Source organism: Podarcis pityusensis (assembly GCF_964106645.2).
Source record: "Podarcis pityusensis genome assembly, chromosome: 5".
NCBI classification, from domain to species: Eukaryota; Metazoa; Chordata; class Lepidosauria; order Squamata; family Lacertidae; genus Podarcis; species Podarcis pityusensis.
The window spans coordinates 2,027,211-2,049,116 of NC_138032.1; the positions used below are offsets into that span (position 1 = coordinate 2,027,211).

General features: G+C 48.3%; 1 protein-coding gene across 2 annotated transcripts in view; it reads left to right on the forward strand.

Annotated features, from left to right (window-relative positions):
• The window catches only part of P3H2 (prolyl 3-hydroxylase 2), a 114,805-nt gene that overhangs the window by 60,356 nt on the left and 32,543 nt on the right, over positions 1-21,906 (forward strand). For both annotated transcript variants that reach the window (XM_081007465.1, XM_081007466.1), the window contains exons 2-3: positions 11,125-11,271; positions 15,620-15,809. In XM_081007465.1, the coding sequence (XP_080863591.1) occupies positions 11,125-11,271; positions 15,620-15,809 (337 nt within the window). The remainder of the gene's footprint in view (positions 1-11,124; positions 11,272-15,619; positions 15,810-21,906) is intronic.

A 21,906-nucleotide genomic window follows, 5' to 3' on the forward strand; every position in this document is an offset into this window, starting at 1 on the left:
GTGTTGCCTTCATATCGTAACACTTCAGAGCATCAGATGCTGGGAACAAAGAACAGGTGGAGTGGATCAATCTGCTTTTGGCGTCTGGATTGTAAAATCATAGAAATGTAGAATCAATTAATTGTAGAGTGGGAAGGCACCCTTAGGGCCATTTAGTCCAGCCCCCCTGCAATGCAAGAAGCATAGCTAACAGCTGCTCTTGGAAACAGGACAGGGGCTTTGATGGGTCTTTCGGACAGTCCCACAAAACTTCACATTCATTCTTTTCAACCAAACCAGAGGGGTCAGCTGCTCACCAGCTTTGCTTTCTTTGGCAAAGTTTCCCTGTCCAGGGCAAGAATTCGCCTGCTCTGAATTTTGCAGCCAGGATTCGGCCGTGTTGCCCGGTCGAGTTGCCCATCTGAATTCACCTCGGCATTCTGAGCTTATAGCAGCGTGGGCACCCGGCAACACCCCATGCGCACACTTGCCTTCCATACTGTGGCTTTGCAGTGTGGGCTAGCAGAAAACGCATGATTGCACATGGCCGGATGTGAGCTTTCTGAGAAGAGACCACACTACTTGGTAGAATAATTCACTAAATGGGGAGAGATGTTTCCATTGCACCATGTCATCTACAGACTTCTGGATTCTGACAGATCCCTGGTTTCGAAAACAACATCTTTTTCCTAGGCTCTTCCTATTTTTTTTCAGATTTGTAGCATGGGGGTAATTGGAGACACATTTCCCCCCAGAGGTTTGTTGCAGGCCATTTCTCAAAATGTCATGGCACAATTTTGGCAGGGGTGGGGTGAGGGCTGTCATAGTTTGGTGCCTTTCAGAAATATGTTGAAAACCTCAAAAACCATCGCCCCTGCCTCACAAAGAATGCCCATGAAACTGGAAGTGCAGAGGAAAGCACAGCCAGATTAGCTGGAGAATTTTCTCTGCAAGGAAAACAATGAAGAATGAGAACGTTTTCATTTGGGGAAAAAATAAAAGGGAGAAGCATGAGAGAGGTTTATAAAACTCCCCAAAATGTGGAGAAAATGGGCAGAGATAATTTCTTCTGCCTCTTTGCTACTAGACGTCTGGGCCACCCTATGAAATTAATTGTCTGCAGATTCTGTGGGAGAAATTCCCCTTGGAGGCTCAAGGTGTTACTACTAGTATACAAGGGACGTGGGTGGTGCTGTGGTCTGAACCACTGAGCCTCTTGGGCTTGCAGATCGGAAGGTTGACGGTTTGAATCCCCATGACGAGTTGAGCTCCCATTGCTCTGTCCCAGCTCCTGCCAACCTAGATGTTCAAAAGCACACCAGTGTGAGTAGATAAATAGGTACCACTATGGCCGGAAGGTAGACGCCGTTTCTGTGCACTCTGGTTTCCATCATCGTGTCCTGTTGCACCAGAAGCGGTTTAGTCATGTTGGCCACATGACCCTGAAAGCTGTCTGTGGACAAATGCCGGCTCCCTCGGCCTGAAAGCGAGATAAGCACCACAACCCCATAGTTTCCTTTGACTGGACTTACCTGCCCAGGGGTCCTTTACCTTTTTACCTTTTACTAGTATAGAAAGCTCTTGACAACTTGGGACCAGTTTACCAATGAGATTGCCTTACCCCCAATGTGCCCTCTTGGCTTCGATTGGTGAAATCGGCACAACTACAGGTGTCACAAAATACCCGTTCCACATTTGTAAGAACTCAGTCATTTAGTGGAACTCTGGAACTCACTGCCTCTTGATATAATCATTGGGTCATTGGGAGAGTCAAAATGGCTTCAGGATTCAGACACTTGGTTTATATATTTAGATACCTGTGCATTTATGCATTTAGAAATGTGTGCATTTATGCATTTATATTTGAGACCTTAGAATTCTTATAACATTACTCAGACCTTAAGTCCTGCCAAGGAAAGGTCCCCTGAAACTTTAAGTCCCGCTTCCGCCTCAGGTCTTTTTCTATTTGCTTTGTGTTTCATGTGGTCATAGTATTACTGATCAACTGGCCTTTAATCAGCCGGCTCTTCTCTGGGAGGATAGCCTTTGCTTTGTTTGTTTCAAAGTTTTGTTTTATTGCAAATAGTGTTACTTGATTGTTTTACGATGCCTGAGATTTCATTGTTTTATTTTAGTGGGCTTGCGATGTCCAGATGGCAGCGGCATTCTGCTTTGGGCTCACGGATTGCGCATCCGTCCAGAAATAGTAAAGTCCTTGCCTTGGAGTTTTCTCCAAATCTCCCGTCTCCATCCCACCCACCCACTCGAACAGATTCTGATTTATCGCAGCAAGCTGAGTGGCATAATTGAATCCAGGCTCTCAGGAAATGAAAGCAGTCTATTTGGTCATCATTACCGAGCGACGGCTGCGGGGAGGAGAAGGAGTGTTTTGGTTCCAGGAGCAGCCTTTGCGGTTTGTGTCCTGGCCAGAATCCTTGCTGATGCCTCTGGCAAATTGCCAGGTCCAACGCCATCCCTTGGAGGCAGGATGGGACCCCTGCCTGCGATGGATTAGCAGCCCCAGGTGGCAAGGTGGGCTTCCAGGGAAGTGGGTTTGTGCCTCGAGTTATCCTGTGACTTGGAAGGGATGCTTCCAAAATTATTTCCCCATCCAAATTCCTCCCTGGATGCTAGGATTCTAAATGCCTCAGCCTTCTGTCCCAGGGAGAGCTGATGCGTTAGGAATTTCTCTTTTCTGAATGGTCTGCAAAATCCCTGCGCAGGCACAGCTTGAAGCGGTTTTGAGAGCATCCGTACGAACAAAGGAAGGCGTCTTCTACTGACTCAGACCCATTGATCCGTCTTGCTCAGCATTGTCTGTTGTTGTTTAGTCGTTTAGTCGTGTCCACCTCTTTGTGACCCCCTGAACCAGAGCACACCGGGCCCTCCTGTCTTCCACTGCCTCCCACAGTTTGGTCAAACTCATGCTGGTAGCTTCGAGAACACTGTCCCACCATCTCGTCCTCTGTTGTCCCCTTCTCCTTGTGCCCTCCATCTTTCCCAACATCAGGGTCTTTTCCAGGGAGTCTTCTCTTCTCATGAGGTGGCCAGAGTATTGGAGCCTCAGCTTCAGGATCTGTCCTTCCAGTGAGCACTCAGGGCTGATTTCCTTCAGAATGGAGAGGTCTGATCTTCTTGCAGTCCATGGGACTCTCCAGAGTCTCCTCCAGCAGCAGAATTCAAAAGCATCAATTCTTCGGCGATCAGCCTTCTTTATGGTCCAGCTCTCACTTCCATAGATCACTACTGGGAAAACCATAGCTTTAACTATTCAGACCTTTGCTGGCAAGGTGATGTTTCTGCTTTTTAAGATGCTGTCTAGGCTGTTGTTGTTGTTGTTGTTGTTGTTGTTATTATTATTATTATTATTATTATTCTGCCTCCACAGTTGGAGGCAGCAATGTACCCGAATTTCAGTTACTGGAAACTGCTGGAGGGGAGAGTTGTTCCTGCACTCACAGTGAGAAGAGCTCTCTCTCTCTCTCTCTCTCTCTCTCTCTCTCCTTGTCCTCCCTCAAAGGCCCTAAAACCCTGCTTATTTCTTCCAAAACAAAATAACGGGGTGGTGATTCAATTAAACAGCAAAGCATCTTTGAGGTCTGCTCCTTGTTGTGATGGCCTCTGAAATGTCTGGCACGCTGCAGCTGTGGCTGCTCTAAGACAGGATCCAGCTTCTGCTAAAACAATTCTGAAGATATAAAAGCCCAGGCACTGGGACCACATTCCGACAACATTTCGAGGTTCTTCTGGGAGCGCTGGAGAAAAATGTCTCCTTCCTTCCTTGGTATTTATGGGTTTCATTAATTCTACCCCGACCCAAGATTAATTCCATTTTCCAGATGGAACTGTCACATTCTGTGCCTGCCCTCAGACTTTTCAAGTAAAAAACCTCTAGCACAGTCAAACTTAAAATTCCTGGTAAAGCGGGGGTGGTGGACAGGTTTGTTTTCTGCTGCTCCAGAGGGGAAGAACCAATGGAGTCAAATGACAGGAAAGGAAATTCCAATGGAAAATCAGGAAGAATTTCTGATGGTAAGAGCTGTTCAGCAGTGGAATGGGCTTCCTTGGGAGTTTGTGGAACTCTCCTCCACTGGAGGTTTTTAAGTGGGGGGGGGGCTTCTGTCAGGGATTCTTTAGCTAAGATTCTTGCATTGCAGGGGTTTGGACTGGATGACCCTCGGGGTCCCAATTCTATTGCAGTTCTGTTGTTCTATATCGGGGGTCAGCAAACCTTTTTGGCAGGGGGCCGGTCCCCTGTCCCTCAGACCTTGTGGGGGGCTGGACTATATGTTGCCATGATTATGACCCACATTTTTGGCAAAAACTCTTATTGGGACCAACCCCAACATTTCCCAAGTGTGATTTTTTTTTTGGTGGGGGTGTTCCCTCATACACCCACGCTGCTTCCTTTGTGTTTTACGCGCTGACAGTTCTTATTTCTCTGGTAAGGCGGGGTGGGGGGCTGAGGTAAGCGCGCCATTCCTGTCAGCCCTGGAAAGCGTGTTTGCAGGCGTGCGTGAAGGGAAAAGCCGTTGGTCATGCTAAGTCAGGCTGGTTCCGCTCAAGCAAAAACGTTCTTTTCCCTGCGTGAGGGAAGATGAGTGGCAGCGGCTATTTACCTTTCTGTAGGAATAATGGAAGACGACAGGAGGTTGGATGCAGGTGAGCTGTGCAGAAGCGCGCTGACAAGACAAGCTGCCGGCTGACTCTGTAGAGGCTCCTTTTATTAGCACAATATCCAAAACCAGTCAGATACATTTTGGGCTGTGACCTTTACACATCTTCCAGTCCCGAGATTGTGGGGTGGTACAAAGTTATTTTGGCACCTGTTTCCACCGCGTCATTTTCTCCTTGCACAATGTATGACGAAGGAGACAAAGGTCACAGACAGGGTACGGCAGATCCCTAAGAGAGCAAAGGTTAGATAGAGGGCATGATGATCAGACAGCTGTGGCTTTGTCTGTGGGTGGGAGTGTGCTCCACACCCGGCGATCATTCCTTCACCTTTCCATGGCTCGCACTGTGTAGTGAACAAAAGACCTCCCCAGCAAAGCACAGAACTGCTTCGGGGTGCAGCTGCCCACGCGCTCCCCACTTCCTCTGGCAGGGAGCACTGCCACCACAGACACTGGCGGGCATTGCTCCCGAGGTGCCTCCGAGCTCCTGTCGCCACAACTGCCCTTCCTGAGGTCAGTTGCCAGCAGCTCCATGGTAGAAATCCAAACTGTGGCTCCTTTCCCCTCTTCCCCAACCTGGAAGAAAAGATTGCTGTGTGACAGAGAAGGGGCTTGTCTCAAACAGCTGCCCGCCTCACTTTTTGACCCCCAAGCCTGACTGAGTTGCAAAAACCGTTGCGCAAGTGCGCTATGCTGGCTGCCTGGATTCCTGGACTGTCCGTGGGCCGGATCTCGACGGCAATAGGGCCTGATCCGGCTTGCGGTCCTTAGTTTGCCAACCCATGTTCTATATGATAAGCTCACAATGATTAAACCCTGCCTCTCATTACTGCTGATGTGATGATTGGTGGAAGTGGCAAAGCCTGTGGTCTCTGGCTATTAATGTCACTGCTCAAAAGGACCTCCCTGGAGAGGCCCATACAGTTGATGGAATCAAACCTGCCTGCTGTCTAATACAAAGCAAACACAAAGTAAATCCAACCCCTTGCCCTTGTTTGTGAGACCTGTTACATCAACCAGTATCTGTGCCTCCTCTACCTTAGGTAAGGAAAATTCATTCCCAAGGGAAACCTGCAAACTTCATGCTAACCTTTCTCCGACTAGTTATTTGCCTATGTACATAAGAACACGAGAAGTCCTCTGCAGGACAGGGGGGCAACTTGAATAACATATTGGAGGGGCCCCCAAAAGTCGTGCCCTAAATAATCAATCGCAATGGTGCACAGACACAATTTGAATATATCACTTATTATTATTTCATGTTATAGCATGTTTCTAGAAACTAGATTATGAGTCTGTGAGTCTGCATTATTAAGTTTGTTATGAATGAAAAATCATTTTAAGTTAGAGCTTAATCATTATTTCACTATTAATATACTTCTTAATTGTATTTCACTATTAATATACAGTATATACAGTGGTACCTGGGTTTAAGTACTTAATTCGTTCCGGAGGTCCGTTTTTAACCTGAAACTGTTCTTAACCTGAAGCACCACTTTAGCTACTGGGGCCTCCTGCTGCTGCCGCGCCGCCGGAGCACAATTTCTGTTCTTATCCTGAAGCAAAGTTCTTAACCTGAAGCACTATTTCTGGGTTAGCGGAGTCTGTAACCTGAAGCGTATGTATTCTCAAGCGTATGTAACCCGAGGTACCACTGTACTTCTTCTTGATTGTATTTCAGTTCAACAATTACTTTGATAAAATACATATTTTGTTATGTGCAAATGGCTTTAGATAACTATTAGGTCCATAAATGACCATATAGCATATATTCAACGCAAAAAACAGCGGCAATTTGTTGTTGACAAAGGACAGCTGGACATAGAAAGGGCCCCATTACCTTCAGGAGCTGAAGGCCTCATCAAACCTGGCAATGCCCATCAACTTTTGGGGTCCTTGGTCAAATATGTTATTGGGAGGCGGAGACCCCTTGGCCCCTCCTGCTCCTAGGCTGCAGGATCCGGCCAACGGCCCCTGCAGTCTGACATCCTGTTCTCATAGGGACCAGCCAGATGCCACAGTGGAAGCAGTAAATAGCAATCGAAATGTTGCAGGGTGTGGCCCACACCTAGGTCTCTAACGTGCCTGCATACCTGCTGAGCATCTTCTCCCCCCAAGGCTCTCCAAAGAGCAGAGCAGAGCCTTGAGTTTGGGAGCTGTCAGCTGTGTGTACGTTGGAGCTGGCTGATGAGATAATTTCATTTTCATGTTCTCCGTGTTTCCGTTCTGCTTCCAAGAGGACTCCCAGAGCAGCGAGCAATTACGCACCGAAAGCAAATGTAATAAAACAAACGGGAGAATGTGATTTCCAGAGGGGGAGCCCGGCTGGGCTGCTGCAGCAAACCCAGGGAAGGATCGTTTGGCTCTTGAAAGGCAGGCAAAGCTGTTATGGCTTCAGCTGGTGTAGGCAAGAGACCACTTCTTTGGATGCAGTCTTCCCTTGGTGGGCTTGCACACACCTGGGCGAAGGGTGTGTTTGTGTGTGAGTGTGAATGTGTGTGCAAAATGTAAATGTTAGAGTAAGGGTACCAGGCAGAGCCTGCTGCAAGGAGCAATTGATGCATTCTGAGCAGAGAGATCCCACCCTTCAGGGCCCTTTGCAGAAATGTGCTGCAGGAAGCTCCTTCCACGCAGGCTTTTGGGAATCAATGACCTCTGGCCCGAAGCCCCCTCCCCACATCTTCCCCTCCCCACTTCTGGGTACTTCCCCCTTGGACGCTTTCCAGGATGAGAAGTCTTAAAGCATTCTTTGAAGCGGTCTCCGAAAATGCCAAGCACTCAGGCAAGTCAAGGAAAGGGGCTGAGGTTTTTGAGCGGGAGGGAGCAATGGCACGTTTGCGCCCTGGAGGTACAAGGTGGGGCAGCCGTGCTCAACTCCGGGGGGGGGGGGGGGTTCTTTCCTGGCCTCGCAGAGCCCTGCCTGGACGTGCTCAGCGCAGAACACGAAGTTCGCACTGCAAGCGAGGAAGGGAAGCAAGTGCGTAATTGATAACCACCAGGGTGCTCTTAGCAGATCTCGCTGCCAGCGACGGCCACATTCCTTCTTAAGTGCTGCTGCAGAAAAACCTCTGGCTTTCTCCAAGTTTCAAGAGGTTGCGGAACACAGGAAGCTGCCTTGTATGGAGTTGGACCCATTGGCCCATCTAATTCAGTTCTGTCCACTCTGCTGGCAGCAGCCTTCCAGGGTTTGGGACAAGGGCTCTGGAAACGCCTGGGACTGAAATCAGAAGGACCGTTTACCATAGCTGTCAACTTACAGATTTGAAAATAAGGGACCAGCAGCCAAAATAAGGGATTTTAGTAAACCAGCTGAAACACAAAGTTAAAAGGGACCAGATAATTTTGGAGAGCAGCCCCGGTTCTTAGCCCTTCGTTCCAGAGGTTGATGCTCAAGACACCAGCTGATGAAACACTGCAATTAAATAACTACAAGCAGCAACCACTTTTCGCGCAAAATGAAGTCCAAGCTACGAAGATGCTGCTGCAGTTCTGTATCTTTTCTCTCATGCTCTGCAGCTCTCAATTCCATCAGGTGGGGCAGGAGGAGGGGGGCGGGAAATAGCGTCCGAAGTAAACCCGCAGATCAGACCATCTATGCTAGTCTACCACTACAAATCTATGCTTGCGGTCCTTCCCTTGTAGCCCTTGGAACACCTACCCGCGCCTCCGCCTCTGCCTCCTCCTCCTCTCTCTGAACTGCTTTCTCTATGGTTGCCCTCGCTCTCCTCTCAAGGCTCCTCAGCAATTCATAGGCCATGCCAGGCTGCCCATCTCATCTGGGTCCTTTGGTGGCACAGCCGCAGTATGGCCTAGTGGGAGTGGGAGCGGCGGCGACGGGCAGAGGGGAGGCCCCAGGCAGAGACGCTCAGTTCGGCGGCTGCGAGGAGGATAGCGGCGGAAGGGCCCGAGGCTCCCGCCAGTCCGGCGGGGAGGGGCTCCCGGGGGCCGAGGCTGGTGAGAGGAGGCCGGAGGGGGGCGGGCCGGGCAGCCAAGCAACACAGTTGGAGCCTCCCTCCTCCCTGGCCGGCAGGGAGGGAGGGAGAGGAGCTGCTTCCTTTGAAACCCAGGAAATTTAAGGGACATCCATCAATAAGGGACAGCAGCGGGACATGGCGCTGGGATAAGGGACTGTCCCTCCAAATAAGGGACGCTTGACAGCTATGCCGTTTGCATGCAAAGCAGATGATCTGGTGCAGAATCATGGCCCTTCATCTCAGGTTGTGAGTTCGAGCCCAACGTTGGGATGTGTACCCCTGTTTTTTTAATCCACTGTTTTCCCAGAGCTCTGCTGAACTGCATGTACAGTACAAGGCGAGACGCCTCTCGCTGCCAGTTAAGCAAACAGCCCGTTTTATGAGTTCTGGCAGTTGCTTCCCGTTTCCGAAAAGCAACACATTTTCAGGGACACCTCCGTGGCCCAGAGGTTGTGAGGGAATCTGTGCCGCTTGGTGCATTCGCTCTGGCATTGACCCTTCCCATCGGGACATCCTTATTATGATATTTATTTGTTTATTCCCCACCCTCTGCCTTGAGGTCCTGGGAGGGTTATAACATTAGAACACAATATGAAAAACCATTTTGGTTGTGTGTGTTTTTTAAAGACTTACAATCCTAAAAACAAGGTGGACTCTGAAAACTTGCAACTCAAGTGTCAGAAGGCCAAGGTAAAGAAGACTGAGCGGATAAGGGCTTTGGGCACCAATGTGCCTGGAATGAACTGGCAGCCAATGCAGCTGTTTTTCAAAAGGGGGTTATGTGAGATCTCAATGGAACCCCAGCCAGGGATCCGGCTGTTGCATTTTGGACCAATTGACCTTTCCGAGTCGTCTTCAAGGGCAGAACCACGTAGAGCGCATTGCAGTAGTCCAGTCTGGGAATTACCACAACACAGAATTGTTGGCCTCTGTCTGTCTCACGAGACAATGGAGTGCACCTCCAGGGGTGAAGTCAAACAGGTGTGCTAGTAGCACCAATGTGACCTCTCTGGGCAGTGTGTCTGGAGGTCCTGGGACACCCACCTTGGAGGTACAGTGGTACCACGGGTTACAGACACTTCAGGTTACATACGCTTCAGGTTACAGACTCCGCTAACCCAGAAATAGTACCTTGGGTTAAGAACTTCAGGATGAGAACGGAAATCGCTCAGTGGTGGTGCGGCAGCAACGGGAGGCCCCATTAGCTAAAGTGGTACCTCAGGTTAAGAACAGTTTCAGGTTAAAAATGGACCTCCAGAATGAATTAAGTACCTAACCCGCGGTACCACTGTAATTCTGTTTTGTTTTTGAAATCATTTTCATTTGGTTTTACAAATACAAAGTTATTAAAAAAAAAATCCATATATATATTATCCATATACAGAGATTCCTCTGAATCTCAGGACTTTCCCCCCACCCCCTCCATGGGTTCCCGTTTTGAACATTTAGAAATGTATATTCTTCCATAAACTTCCATGGTAATTTTTACACTACAAGTGAAATCAAAATTCTGCCAATGTTTCCATCTGCTTACAGTGGTCTCCTAAATAACTTCTAAATTTTCCCCTTCTTTTATAAAGTTTTTGTCCTCTTGGTTTCTGAGTTTTCCAGTCAGTTTTGCCATTTCGGTGTAGTTTAACAGCTTCATTTGCCATTCCTCTCTGGTAGGGACTCTGTTTTCTTTCCATCTCTGGGCTAGTAACAGGGTGGCTGTTCCATACATGAAAAGTCTTTTCTGCTCCTTTGGAATGTCAGTACCTGTAATTCCTAATAAAAACGCTTCTGGTTTCTTAACAAAAGTTATTTTAAGCATTTTTTTTTTCCATTTCATTATATACCATCTCCCAGAAAGCTTTTATTACCAGACAAGTCCACCACATATGATAAAAGGTCCCTTCTTTTTCTTTACATTTCTAGCAGGTATTTGAACTTGTCCTATAAATTTTGGCCAACTTACTAGGAGTCAAATCCCACCGGTATTTCATTTTCATATAATTTTCTTTCAGTGTAGAACATGCCATAAATTTCAAGTCTGCTTGGGGATAATTCTAGTTCCACTGTTGTCACTTGAGGCTCATGTGGCTGTAAACCACTCTGTGGTCTTCAGAGGAAGGACAATATATAAATACAACAACAACAACAACAACCACTGTAATAATAAATGATGACTGGTTAAAATGCTATAATACTGCTATAAAAGTACTGTGCATAAGGGTCTTTAGTTATGTTCATTCATTCTGTTGGGTCTACTTTGAGTAAAACTTGCTTGAATCCCACCCATGCTGTTTTCATTGTACTTCATTTTGGCCTTGTGTAAATAAATAAACCAACTCTCTGGGATCTGCTGTGGAGCAGACACGCTCTTTCTTTCTTTCTTTCTTTCTTTCTTTCTTTCTTTCTTTCTGTCATAAAATTTATGTACGACTTGTTTATAGAAAACCTCAGAGCGCTTTGCAAGGAGCCTCAGAGCCTCTTTCTTTTCCTTTCCTTTGCAGCTGAACCAGTTGGACAAGGCAGCTGATGCAGCCCACACCTTCTTCCTGGCGAACCCGGAGCACATGGAGGTTCAGCAAGACCTGGAGAATTACAGGACCTCGGCGGGGAAGGTGGACCTGATCGACCGAGAGGCCCGACCGCACATGGTAACGTTGCCAAAGAGCGAAATTGGGCCACTTTATGGATCTGAAACAGAACCACCACTGAAATGCCACCAGAAATAACATGTGGAGCAAATCTGGTGGGATCCTGCTTGGGCAAAATCTTGGTGGGTTGACATGGGAGGCTCAAAGAGTTTCAGTAAGGTGAACCAAATGCTCTCTGGAGGCTCCAACACATCCTGAGGTGTCCCCATCAGCTGTGTTGCCCAAGGCGGATACTTGCTGTGGTCCAAAATATGTGGAGGACATCATCTTTGTCTAGGGAGTGAAGAGAAATTGATGTCCCCCCACCTGAATCTGCCCTGCATCTAAGAGGCTGGTGACCAATACTGATCAGTAGCAGGTCTCAAGGATCTCAAGTAGATTCTACCTTGCCTCTCGGAGGATGCAGAGTGGGGTCTTTGGCTCAGAAAATAGGTCATCTGCCACTGAGCCATGGGTTCTCTGAACTTCTGGCACTGTCTCACTTGCATTTTGGGGGTCCCCCTCTTTGGTGGTCTCCATCAGTGACATCTTGCTCCTAAGGCTTATTCTTTCATGGCATGGATCTTCAGGAAAGAGACTGAAAATGAAGTTGCCGGTATCATAACGCCTTTATACAAAACTATGGTGCAACCACATTTCATAGAATCATAGAATCATAGAGTGGGAATAGACCACAAGGGCCATCGAGTCCAACCCCCTGCCAAGCAGGAAACACCATCAGAGCACTCCTGACATATGGTTGTCAAGCCTCTGCTTAAAGACCTCCAAAGAAGGAGACTCCACCACACTCCTTGGCAGCAAATTCCACTGTCGAACAGCTCTTACTGTCAGGAAGTTCTTCCTAATGTTTAGGTGGAATCTTCTTTCTTGTAGTTTGGATCCATTGCTCCGTGTCCGCTTCTCTAGAGCAGCAGAAAACAACCTTTCTCCCTCCTCTATGTGACATCCTTTTATATATTTGAACATGGCTATCATATCACCCCTTAACCTCCTCTTCTCCAGGCTAAACATGCCCAGCTCCCTTAGCCGTTCCTCATAAGGCATCGTTTCCAGGCCTTTGACCATTTTGGTTGCCCTCCTCTGGACACGTTCCAGTTTGTCAGTGTCCTTCTTGAACTGTGGTGCCCAGAACTGGACACAGTACTCCAGGTGAGGTCTGACCAGAGCAGAATACAGTGGCACTATTACTTCCCTTGATCTAGATGCTATACTCCTGTTGATGCAGCCCAGAATTGCATTGGCTTTTTTAGCTGCCGCGTCCCACTGTTGGCTCATGTCAAGTTTGTGGTCAACCAAGACTCCTAGATCCTTTTCACATGTACTGCTCTCAAGCCAGGTGTCACCCATCTTGTATTTGTGCCTCTCCTTTTTTTTTGCCCAAGTGCAATACTTTACATTTCTCCCTGTTAAAATTCATCTTGTTTGTTTTGGCCCAGTTCTCTAATCTGTCAAGGTTGTTTTGAAGTGTGATCCTGTCCTCTGGGGTGTTAGCCACCCCTCCCAATTTGGTGTCATCTGCAAATTTGATCAGGATGCCCTTGAGACCATCATCCAAGTCGTTGATAAAGATGTTGAATAAGACCGGGCCCAAGACAGAACCCTGTGGCACCCCACTAGTCACTCTTCTCCAGGATGAAGAGGAACCATTGATGAGCACCCTTTGGGTTCGGTCAGTCAGCCAGTTACAAATCCACTGAGTGGTAGCATAGTCAAGACCGCATTTTACCAGCTTCTTTACAAGAATATCATGGGGCACCTTGTCAAATGCCTTGCTGAAATCAAGGTAGGCTACATCCACTGCATTCCCTTCATCTACTAGGCTTGTAATTCTGTCAAAAAACGAGATCAGGTTAGTCTGACATGACTTATTTTTCAGAAATCCATGCTGACTATTGGTGATCACAGCATTCCTTTCTAGGTGCTCACAGACTGTTTGCTTAATGATCTGCTCCAGAATCCTCCCTGCTATTGATGTCAGACTGACTGGGCGGTAATTATTTGGGTCCTCTCTTTTCCCCTTTTTGAAAATAGGGACAACATTTGCCCTCCTCCAGTCTGCCGGGACTTCGCCTGTTCTCCAGGAATTCTCAAAGATGACTGCCAGTGGTTCTGAGATCACATCTGCCAGTTCTTTTAATACTCTTGGATGCAGTTCATCTGGCCCTGGAGACTTGAATACATCTAAACTAGCCAAGTATTCTTGTACTATCTCCTTAGTTATTCTGGGCTGTGTTTCCTTTGCTGAATCATTTGCTCCAAATTCTTCAGGTCGGGCATTGTTTTCTTTATCGGAGAAGACTGAGGCAAAGAAGGCATTGAGGAGTTCAGCCCTTTCTGTGTCCCCTGTTTGCATTTCACCATCTTCTCCTCTGAGTGACCCCACTGTTTCTTTGTTCTTCCTTTTGCTACGAACATACCCATAAAAGCCTTTTTTGTTGCTTTTAACCTCTCTAGCAAGCCTGAGTTCATTCTGTGCTTTAGCTTTTCTGACTTTGTGTCTACACGTGCTGGCTATTTGTTTGAATTCCTCTTTGGTGGTTTCCCCCCTTTTCCATTTTTTGTACACATCCTTTTTTAATCTTAACTCAGTTAAAAGTTCTTTAGATAGCCACCCTGGCTTCTTTAGGCACCTTCCATGTTTCCGTCTCATTGGTATTGCCTGACGTTGTGCTTTTACTATCTCCCTCTTAACAAACTCCCAGCCATCATGAACTCCCTTTCCTTTTAGTATTACTGTCCATGGGATCTCACCCAGCACTTCCCTAAGTTTTATGAAGTCCCCTTTCTTAAAGTCAAGAAATTGAGTCCTAGTATGCTTGGCTGCTCATTTCCGCTGTATAGTAAACTTCAGAAGAGCATGATCACTCACACCTAATGATCCTTCCACTTCTACCCCACTAACCAGGTCATCAACATTGGTTAGGACCAGATCTAAAATGGCTGTTCCTCTTGTTGCTTTTCCCACTTTCTGGACAATGAAGTTGTCTGCAAGGCCAGTGAGGAATCTGTTTGACCTTATGCTCTTGGCTGAGTTTGACATCCAACAAATATCCGGGTAATTGAAGTCCCCCATTACTACTATCTCCCTTACAGTGGTACCTCTGGTTAAGTACTTAATTCGTTCCAGAGGTCCATTCTTAACCTGAAACTGTTCTTAACCTGAAGCACCACTTTAGCTAATGGGGCCTCCTGCTGCCGCTGCACCGCCGGAGGACAATTTCTGTTCTCATCCTGAAGCAAAGTTCTTAACCCAAGGTACTATTTCTGGGTTAGCGGAGTCTGTAACCTGAAGCGTTTGTAACCTGAAGCGTATGTAACCTGAGGTACCACTGTACTGCATAGGGTTCTGGTCGCCTCACCTCAATAAGGATATTGTAAAGTTGGAAAAGGTTCAGGAAAAGGCAACCAAACTGATTAGGGGGATGAAGTGACTGTGCAGAAAGGCTTCAGCACTGGGGACTATTTAGTTCAGGCCAGAGGTTTCCTCCCCCACAACAAACACTCTGTGAGGTGGTGGGGCTGAGAGACTTCAAGAAGTGTGACTTGCCCAAGGTCACCCAGCAGCTGCAGGTGGAGGAGCGGAGATCCCCAGATTACGAGACTACCGCTCTTAACCACTACACCACACTGGCAGAGTGCAGGCAGAGATGTGAGAGGGCATCAGAGGGAAGGAAAGAGGGACAGAGGACAGTGTTGCCCACAGCACCCCTGACCATCATTAAAGGTGCCCCCAGGGTGCCACGGCACACAGGTTGAAAACCACTGGTTTAGAGAAAAGTAGAGGAAGGGGTGACCTGATAGAGGTTTATGAAACCATGCGTGGCATGGAGGAAATGAATAGAGTTTTGCTCCCTCTCTTCTAACACTAGAACTCCAATGAGCATTAATAATAATAGTAATTAAATTTATTTATACCCCGCCCTCCCTGGCCAAAGCCAGACTCAGGGTGGCTAACACCAGTAAAATTACAGTAAAAACATAATAGGGGGCGGGACCCAATTTAAAATACAGGTTAAAATGCAATTTAAAATGCAGCCTCATTTTAAAAGTAGCCCAGAGATCAAAACCATAAGGGGAGGGAAACATAAGGGTCAGAATGAGTCCAAACCAAAGGGCATGCGTAACAGCTCTGTCTTGCAGGCCCTGCGGAAAGATGTCAAGTCCCGCAGGGCCCTGGTCTCTTGTGACAGAGCGTTCCACCAAGTCGGGGCCAGTACTGAAAAGGCCCTGGCCCTAGTTGAAGGAATCTGAGTATTGGAAGATTCAGGACAGATCAAATGGAGTCCTTCTTCGCACGGCACACCCTTAAACTATTTTCCATGTCCTTAATGTTCTTTTGGTATTACAGGAGGACTATCTTTTGGGAGTGAAGCATTACGACAAAGAAGAGTATCACGCGGCCATTGAGTTCCTGGAGAGGGCACTGAGGGGCTACCATGTGGCTGATACAGAGTGCCGGATCTTGTGCGAAGGATCACAGAAATTTGAGGACTATGAATACCTGGACTATAAGGCCACCCTCTACGAAGGGATAGCAGGTAGGGAGTTGCAGAGTGCGGGTGTGGCCACGCTAAAGTATTGATTTATTCCAAATGCAGAATACAGGAGTATTCCCCTGTGACAGGGCCAGGTGGGCTGATTCAAGTGGTTGAGGGGCACATGTGAGGTAACTGGTCTGAAGGGTTTAAGAATAGAATAGAATAGAATAGAATAGAATTTATTATTTATACCCTGCCCATCTGGCTGGGTTTCCCCAGCCACTCTGGGCGGCTTCCAACAAAGTATTAAAATACAGTAGTCTGTTAAACATTAAAAGCTTCCCTAAAGAGGGCTGCCTTCAGATGTCTTCTAAAAATCTGGTGGTTGTTTATCTCTTTGACATCTGGTGGGAGGGCGTTCCACAGGGCGGGTGCCACTACCGAGAAGGCCCTCTGCCTGGTTCCCTGTAACCTCACTTCTCGCAGTGAGGGAACCACCAGAAGGCCCTCGGACCTCAGTGTCTGGGCAGAATGATGGGGGTGGAGACACTCCTTCAGGTATACTGGACCGAGGCCATTTAGGGCTTTAGAGGTCAGCACCAACACTTTGAATTGTGCTCGGAAACGACCTGGGAGCCAATGTAGGTCTTTCAAGACCAGTGTTATGTGGTCTTGGCGGCCATTCCCAGTTGCCAGTCTAGCTGCCGCATTCTGGATTAGTTGTAGTTTCCGGGTCACCTTCAAAGGTAGCCCCACGTAGAGCTCATGGCAGTAGTCCAAGCAGGAGATAACCAGAGAATGCACAACTCTGGTGAGACGGTCCACGGGCAGGGAGGGTCTCATCCTGCGTACCAGATGGAGCTGGTAAACAGCTGCCCTGGACACAGAATTGACCTGCAGCTCCATGGACAGCTGTGAGTCCAGAATTACTCCAGGCTGCGCACCTGGTCCTTCAGGGGCACAGTTACCCCATTCAGGACCAGGGAGTCCTCCACACCCGCCCACCTCCTGTCCCCCAAGAACAGTACTTCTGTCTTGTCAGGATTCAACCTTAATCGGTTAGCCACCATCCATCCTCCAACTGTTTAAGGGCTTTATATACAAATTATAACACCTTGAACTTGACCCTGTGGCAAATCAGCAAGCGGTGGAGCTCTCTGAGCACAGGGGTTATATGGAGGAGGCAAGGCTTCACTCCTGTCAGCAATCGTGCTGCAGCATTCTGCTCTAACTGCAGCTTCCAAGGGAAGCCCCACACAGAATGCATTGCAGTAATCTAGAAGTAGGTTGGAGAATGCACACACTGGGCCTGGGTTCAAGGACAACTGCCTGCCCCTAACACCATCTCATCTTCCTCTCCTATCTCTTCCTTGATCCAATCTTGCATGGTTTCCATGGTGGGTCTGGTTCCACGCTAGAGCCCCAGCCCATCTGGGGGCCTTGTGCTGCCTGCCAGTCACAAGGGCTGGCACTGCTTGCAAAGGTCGCCTCCTTAGCCCTCTCCTTCCCTAGGTAGCCGCTGGCAAGTGCTCCGGCGTCCTGTGCGAGGACACCACCGGCGTGCAAAGATCTAAAATCTGCCAAGCGAAACAGTTTCTTCCTTGGCCACCAGCCCAGCAGGGTTAAGGATGGAGAGCATCATAAATGGCTTGATTGGCCGTTGGGGGAAAACACTGGCGAGGGTTCAAGGCCCGCTTGGCTGGAGTAGGCTTATTTAGCTGGGCCAGGAGAAGGGCTGGGGTTTATTTATCTCTCCTCTGGCTGCTGCTACTATGGAAAATGAAAGCCGCCGTTCAAAGGAGCAAACCACAAGCATGAAGTCCAGGTTACTGCAAGCCGTGGGCTCCTAGGAGGCTGAGCCTGGTGACTGAGGATAACAGGGCAGGGGGCTCTCCCTCTTCCTCCCAGGTGGGGGCTAGCTTGCCCCCCCCTCCATCCTCTGCATCTCCACATGGGTTGGTTTTGCAGCTCAGCTGCAGATGCCCTCCTAGACCTCTCTGTGCCACCCCCTGTTCTTTTAAGATGTCATGGGAGGAGGGGGGCTCAGAGCTTGGACAAAGGGGTTCAACTGCCCTCTCCATTATTCTTCTTGTTGTTGTTTAGTTGTTTAGTCGTGTCCGCCTCTTTGTGACCCCCTGGACCAGAGCATGCCAGGCACTCCTGTCTTCCACTGCCTTCTGCAGTTTGGTCAAACTCATGCTGGTAGCTTTGAGAACACTGTCCAACCATCTCGTCCTCTGTCATTCCCTTCTCCTTGTGCCCTCCATCTTTCCCAACATCAGGTCTTTTCCAGGGAGTCTTCTCTTCTCATGAGGTGGCCAAAGTCTTGGAGCCTCAGCTTCAGGATCTGTCCTTCTAGTGAGCACTCAGGGCTGATTTCCTTCAGAATGGATCAGTTGGATCTTCTTGCAGTCCATGGGACTCTCCAGAGTCTCCTCCAGCCCCAGAATTCAAAAGCATCCATTCTTCGGCGATCAGCCTTCTTTATGGTCCAGCTCTCACTTCCATACATCACTACTGGGAAAACCATAGCTTTAACTATACGGACCTTTGTCGGCAAGGTGATGTCTCTGCTCAGCATTGTCTACACTGACTCATAACAGCTCTATCCAGAACTTCAGCATTCAAAGTAGGTGTCCTGCCGCCCAAGGCATCAGCTGAAAGAAATTGAAATTGAGAGAAAGCATTTACAATCCAGTAAAGATGGCAGTAAAGATGATTGGTCCCATGACCTCCTGGCAAATAGAAGGGGAAGAAATGGAGGCAGTGAGAGATTTTACTTTCTTGGGCTCCATGATCACTGCAGATGGTGACAGCAGTCACAAAATTAAAAGACACCTGCTTCTTGGGAGTTTTAACTATACGGAACTTTGTTGGCAAGGTGATGTCTCTGTTTTTTAAGATGTTTAGGTTTGTCATTGCTTTTCTCCATTCTTAGCCACAGGCTACAATAGAATAGTAGAACTGGAAGGGACCCCCCCCCCCGAGGGCCATCTGGTTCGGCCCCGTGCAATGCCGGAACTGCAGCCAGAGAACCCCTGACAGATGGCCGTCCAACCTCTGCTTAAAAACCTCTGGTGAAGGAGAGTCCACCACCTTCCAAGGGAGTCCACTCCACTGTCAGACAGTTCTTACTGTCAGAAAGTTCTTCTGAATGTTTAATTGGAATCTCCTTTATTGTAACTTGACGCCATGAGTTTGACCTTCCAGAGCTGGAAAATACAAGCATGCTCCCTCTTCCCGGTGACAGCCCTTGAGATATTTGATTTATATACTGCCCTTTCATCCAAAGATTCCAGGGCAGTGTACAACATGAAGAACATAAATTTATGGATCATTATCATCATCAAAATCATAGAACTTGTGAACAACCAATGTGTTGGAGAATTCACAGAACTCCCTAGTCAAACTCCCTGCAATTCAGGAACATTTCCCTATGGGGGTTGAACCCACAACCTTGACATGATCAGCACCACAACTGAGATAACTTCCTTGCACTTAATACAGACAATAATAATAGACAGCATAATAATAATAATAAATCTTCTACAGTTCCTGGGCTGGTGTGGATGGCGAATGTCTGAAGAATAGGAAAGAAAATCTCGCCCGATGACATAAAAGCATTCTAGATCCTTCGTCACCCTGGAAACAGACAGTTTATGTGTTATTTCCCTCGCAATAGCCAAAGTCCATAAGTTCTTATACGACAAAGACAAATGGAGGTGGTTTTTAAAGAGGTTTTCCATTGCTGAGCTGTGGAAATCCTAGCATCAGCAGACATCCATGCCCAAAGTTCTTTACGGTGGCAAGCTCTCATGTTGTCAGTCCACATGTTCAGTAATGTCAGGATTTCACTCGTGAATGTCCAGTGGTCCTGAATTTGGGAACAGGAGGCAGGGACAGCCACCGGCCTGGATGTCTTTAAAATAGACAAAAGCGTGGAAGAGGAGGGGGCTATTGATGGCCACTAGCCTTACTGGCTCTGCTCTGCCACCGCAGTTGGAGGGAGGGATGCTTCTGAATGCCCATTGCTGGAAACCTCTGAAGGCGAGAGTTGCTCTTGTGGGTCCTGTGGTGGCTACACAAGGAAGTGTCCTGAAGGTAGAAAATTTGCATTCATTTGGTTTAAGCCTATTTGCGTGGCAAGTTCCATGCCCCCCCCCCCACCAGTGGAAATAAAGACACATGACACAATTGTTAAGGTTAATGGGCTAAATAAGGCCACAACTTTATTGGTTACGGGTGATGAGCGGTATTGGCTTAGGCATTGGACCTAACCGACTATCTCTGTCTCCAACCCGTCCACTTGAAGTCCGGGAAGGGTTAACCACCAGTAGGGAGAGTCTTGCTGATGCACATCAACTAGGAGCTCCCCCGGGGTCACCGCTCGGGGGCGTGCCTTAGGCCCTCACCTCCCCAGTCTTCGAACAGGGCCATGCCACCTGGAATCCTTTACCTGACTACCCTTCGATATGCGGGGCAGGTGATGGCGCTTCCTCCCCCCTTCCATCTACAAAACAATACTAATGCCTAACCGCCAATACCAAGAAAATTGTGACGATTTGCTACGAGGTAGGTGAAAACCAAGTGCCTGTTGCCCATTTGCCAAGTGGAAAAATTCCTACCAGGCCCCTCAACGGCGACCACCTGAGGTCCATAGCAAGGTCAAGGAACGAAAACCTTATAGGGCAGGAGGGCGGGAAACAGGAACAGCTGGTAGGCGGCAAAAGAGGGTGATCCCCAGCCGCGTCCTGCCTTTATAGGGCAGGCCAATGCCCCCAGAGCCAGCTGATTGGCTGGCCAGGGGCTGACGTGGCTGGCGATTCCCCCAATCTGCAGGCAGAAGTGGCTTACTCTTACCCTTTAAGAGATACTAACTGAAAACATGCAGAGAAGGAATTGTAGGGGAATACAGTCTTTCCTTTTCCTTCTCTTGGAGACTTTTGGAGTTCCAGCTGTCCGGGTCGTGTCCAAATGGTAACCAAAGGCAAGCAGGAGCCAGCTTTTCCACCAGCCTTTTCCCATTCCTCATCCAGCGATGGCTAATCCATCAGGCTGCAGGGAGAGTCCAGCTTCCAGCTCTTCCTCTCCTTGAACTTCAGCCTTTGTGAGAGCTCTAGAACTAAGAGCAGGAGCCCGGATTTGCTTCACACAGCTTACTAAACTGAAAGGTTCATTGTTGCTGCCGTTGTTAGCTGAATTCCTGCAAGGGTGGCATGAAAGGGTGAAGGGAGAAGATCTGTGGCTGTGCTCTCTTCCCTTGCTTCCTGCTTCCCAGGTTGAAGGTACAGGAAGGCTTACAGACAGAGCGTGGCAGCCTGCCCATCCTTGAGCCAAGGTCAGCAATCCCCATCAGTGGCCTTCCCGATTCATGGACTTGCGACTCAATCTCCCTCGCTGCCTCCCTGTATCTGCCTAAACATTTAAGGCACAAACACAGGCTTGAAGCAAAAGCCAAACACATCTGCTTGGCTACTGCAGGATATTCCAGCCTGTTCCTTGCCATCAGCTCAAGCAGAAATTCAGCCCACTCCCCTGTTTCTTCAAGGGGAGATTTGGAGAGCTGTCCGTGGGCGTGCAAAGCCTCATTTTCCATATGCTCCCCCAAACATTGCAAAGTACTGAGGGATTAGTGCATTACTGAGAATCAGGAAAGAGAGGGTCTGCCTCCACTCAGCTCCTTTATTGTCCCTCTGGATCACTCCCCCGCTCCTCATCCCACTCCCCCTAATTCCACTTTCACTAGATAATCGCCATGTCCCCCCCCCCCTCGCTGTGCATTGCAGGGACACCACAAAACATAATAAAACTGCATGTCTAACTGTATCAAGTTTGCTAATGTGCGCTAGTCTTGGTTGTGTGCTCAGGTAGAAATTGGCGATGACATGCTGGGCTGCTGGCCACGATCCGTTGAGCAGGCAGGCAGGCAGGCAGGAGCAATGTGATTTGTGGGTGCCAGCTGGATAAAAAGGGTTTCCGAGGTGGGTGGAGGGAGACAAGGACACAATCATTCAGGAGAAGGAGGGGCAGCTCAGACAGGGTGTGATGAGGAGTCGCGAGGGTGGCATGGCTCTAGGGCAGTGAAAGATGGCAAGGGAAAGATGGAAAGGCAGGGCTTAATCTCCCTGTTTCACTTTGCATTTTGCTCTTTCATCTT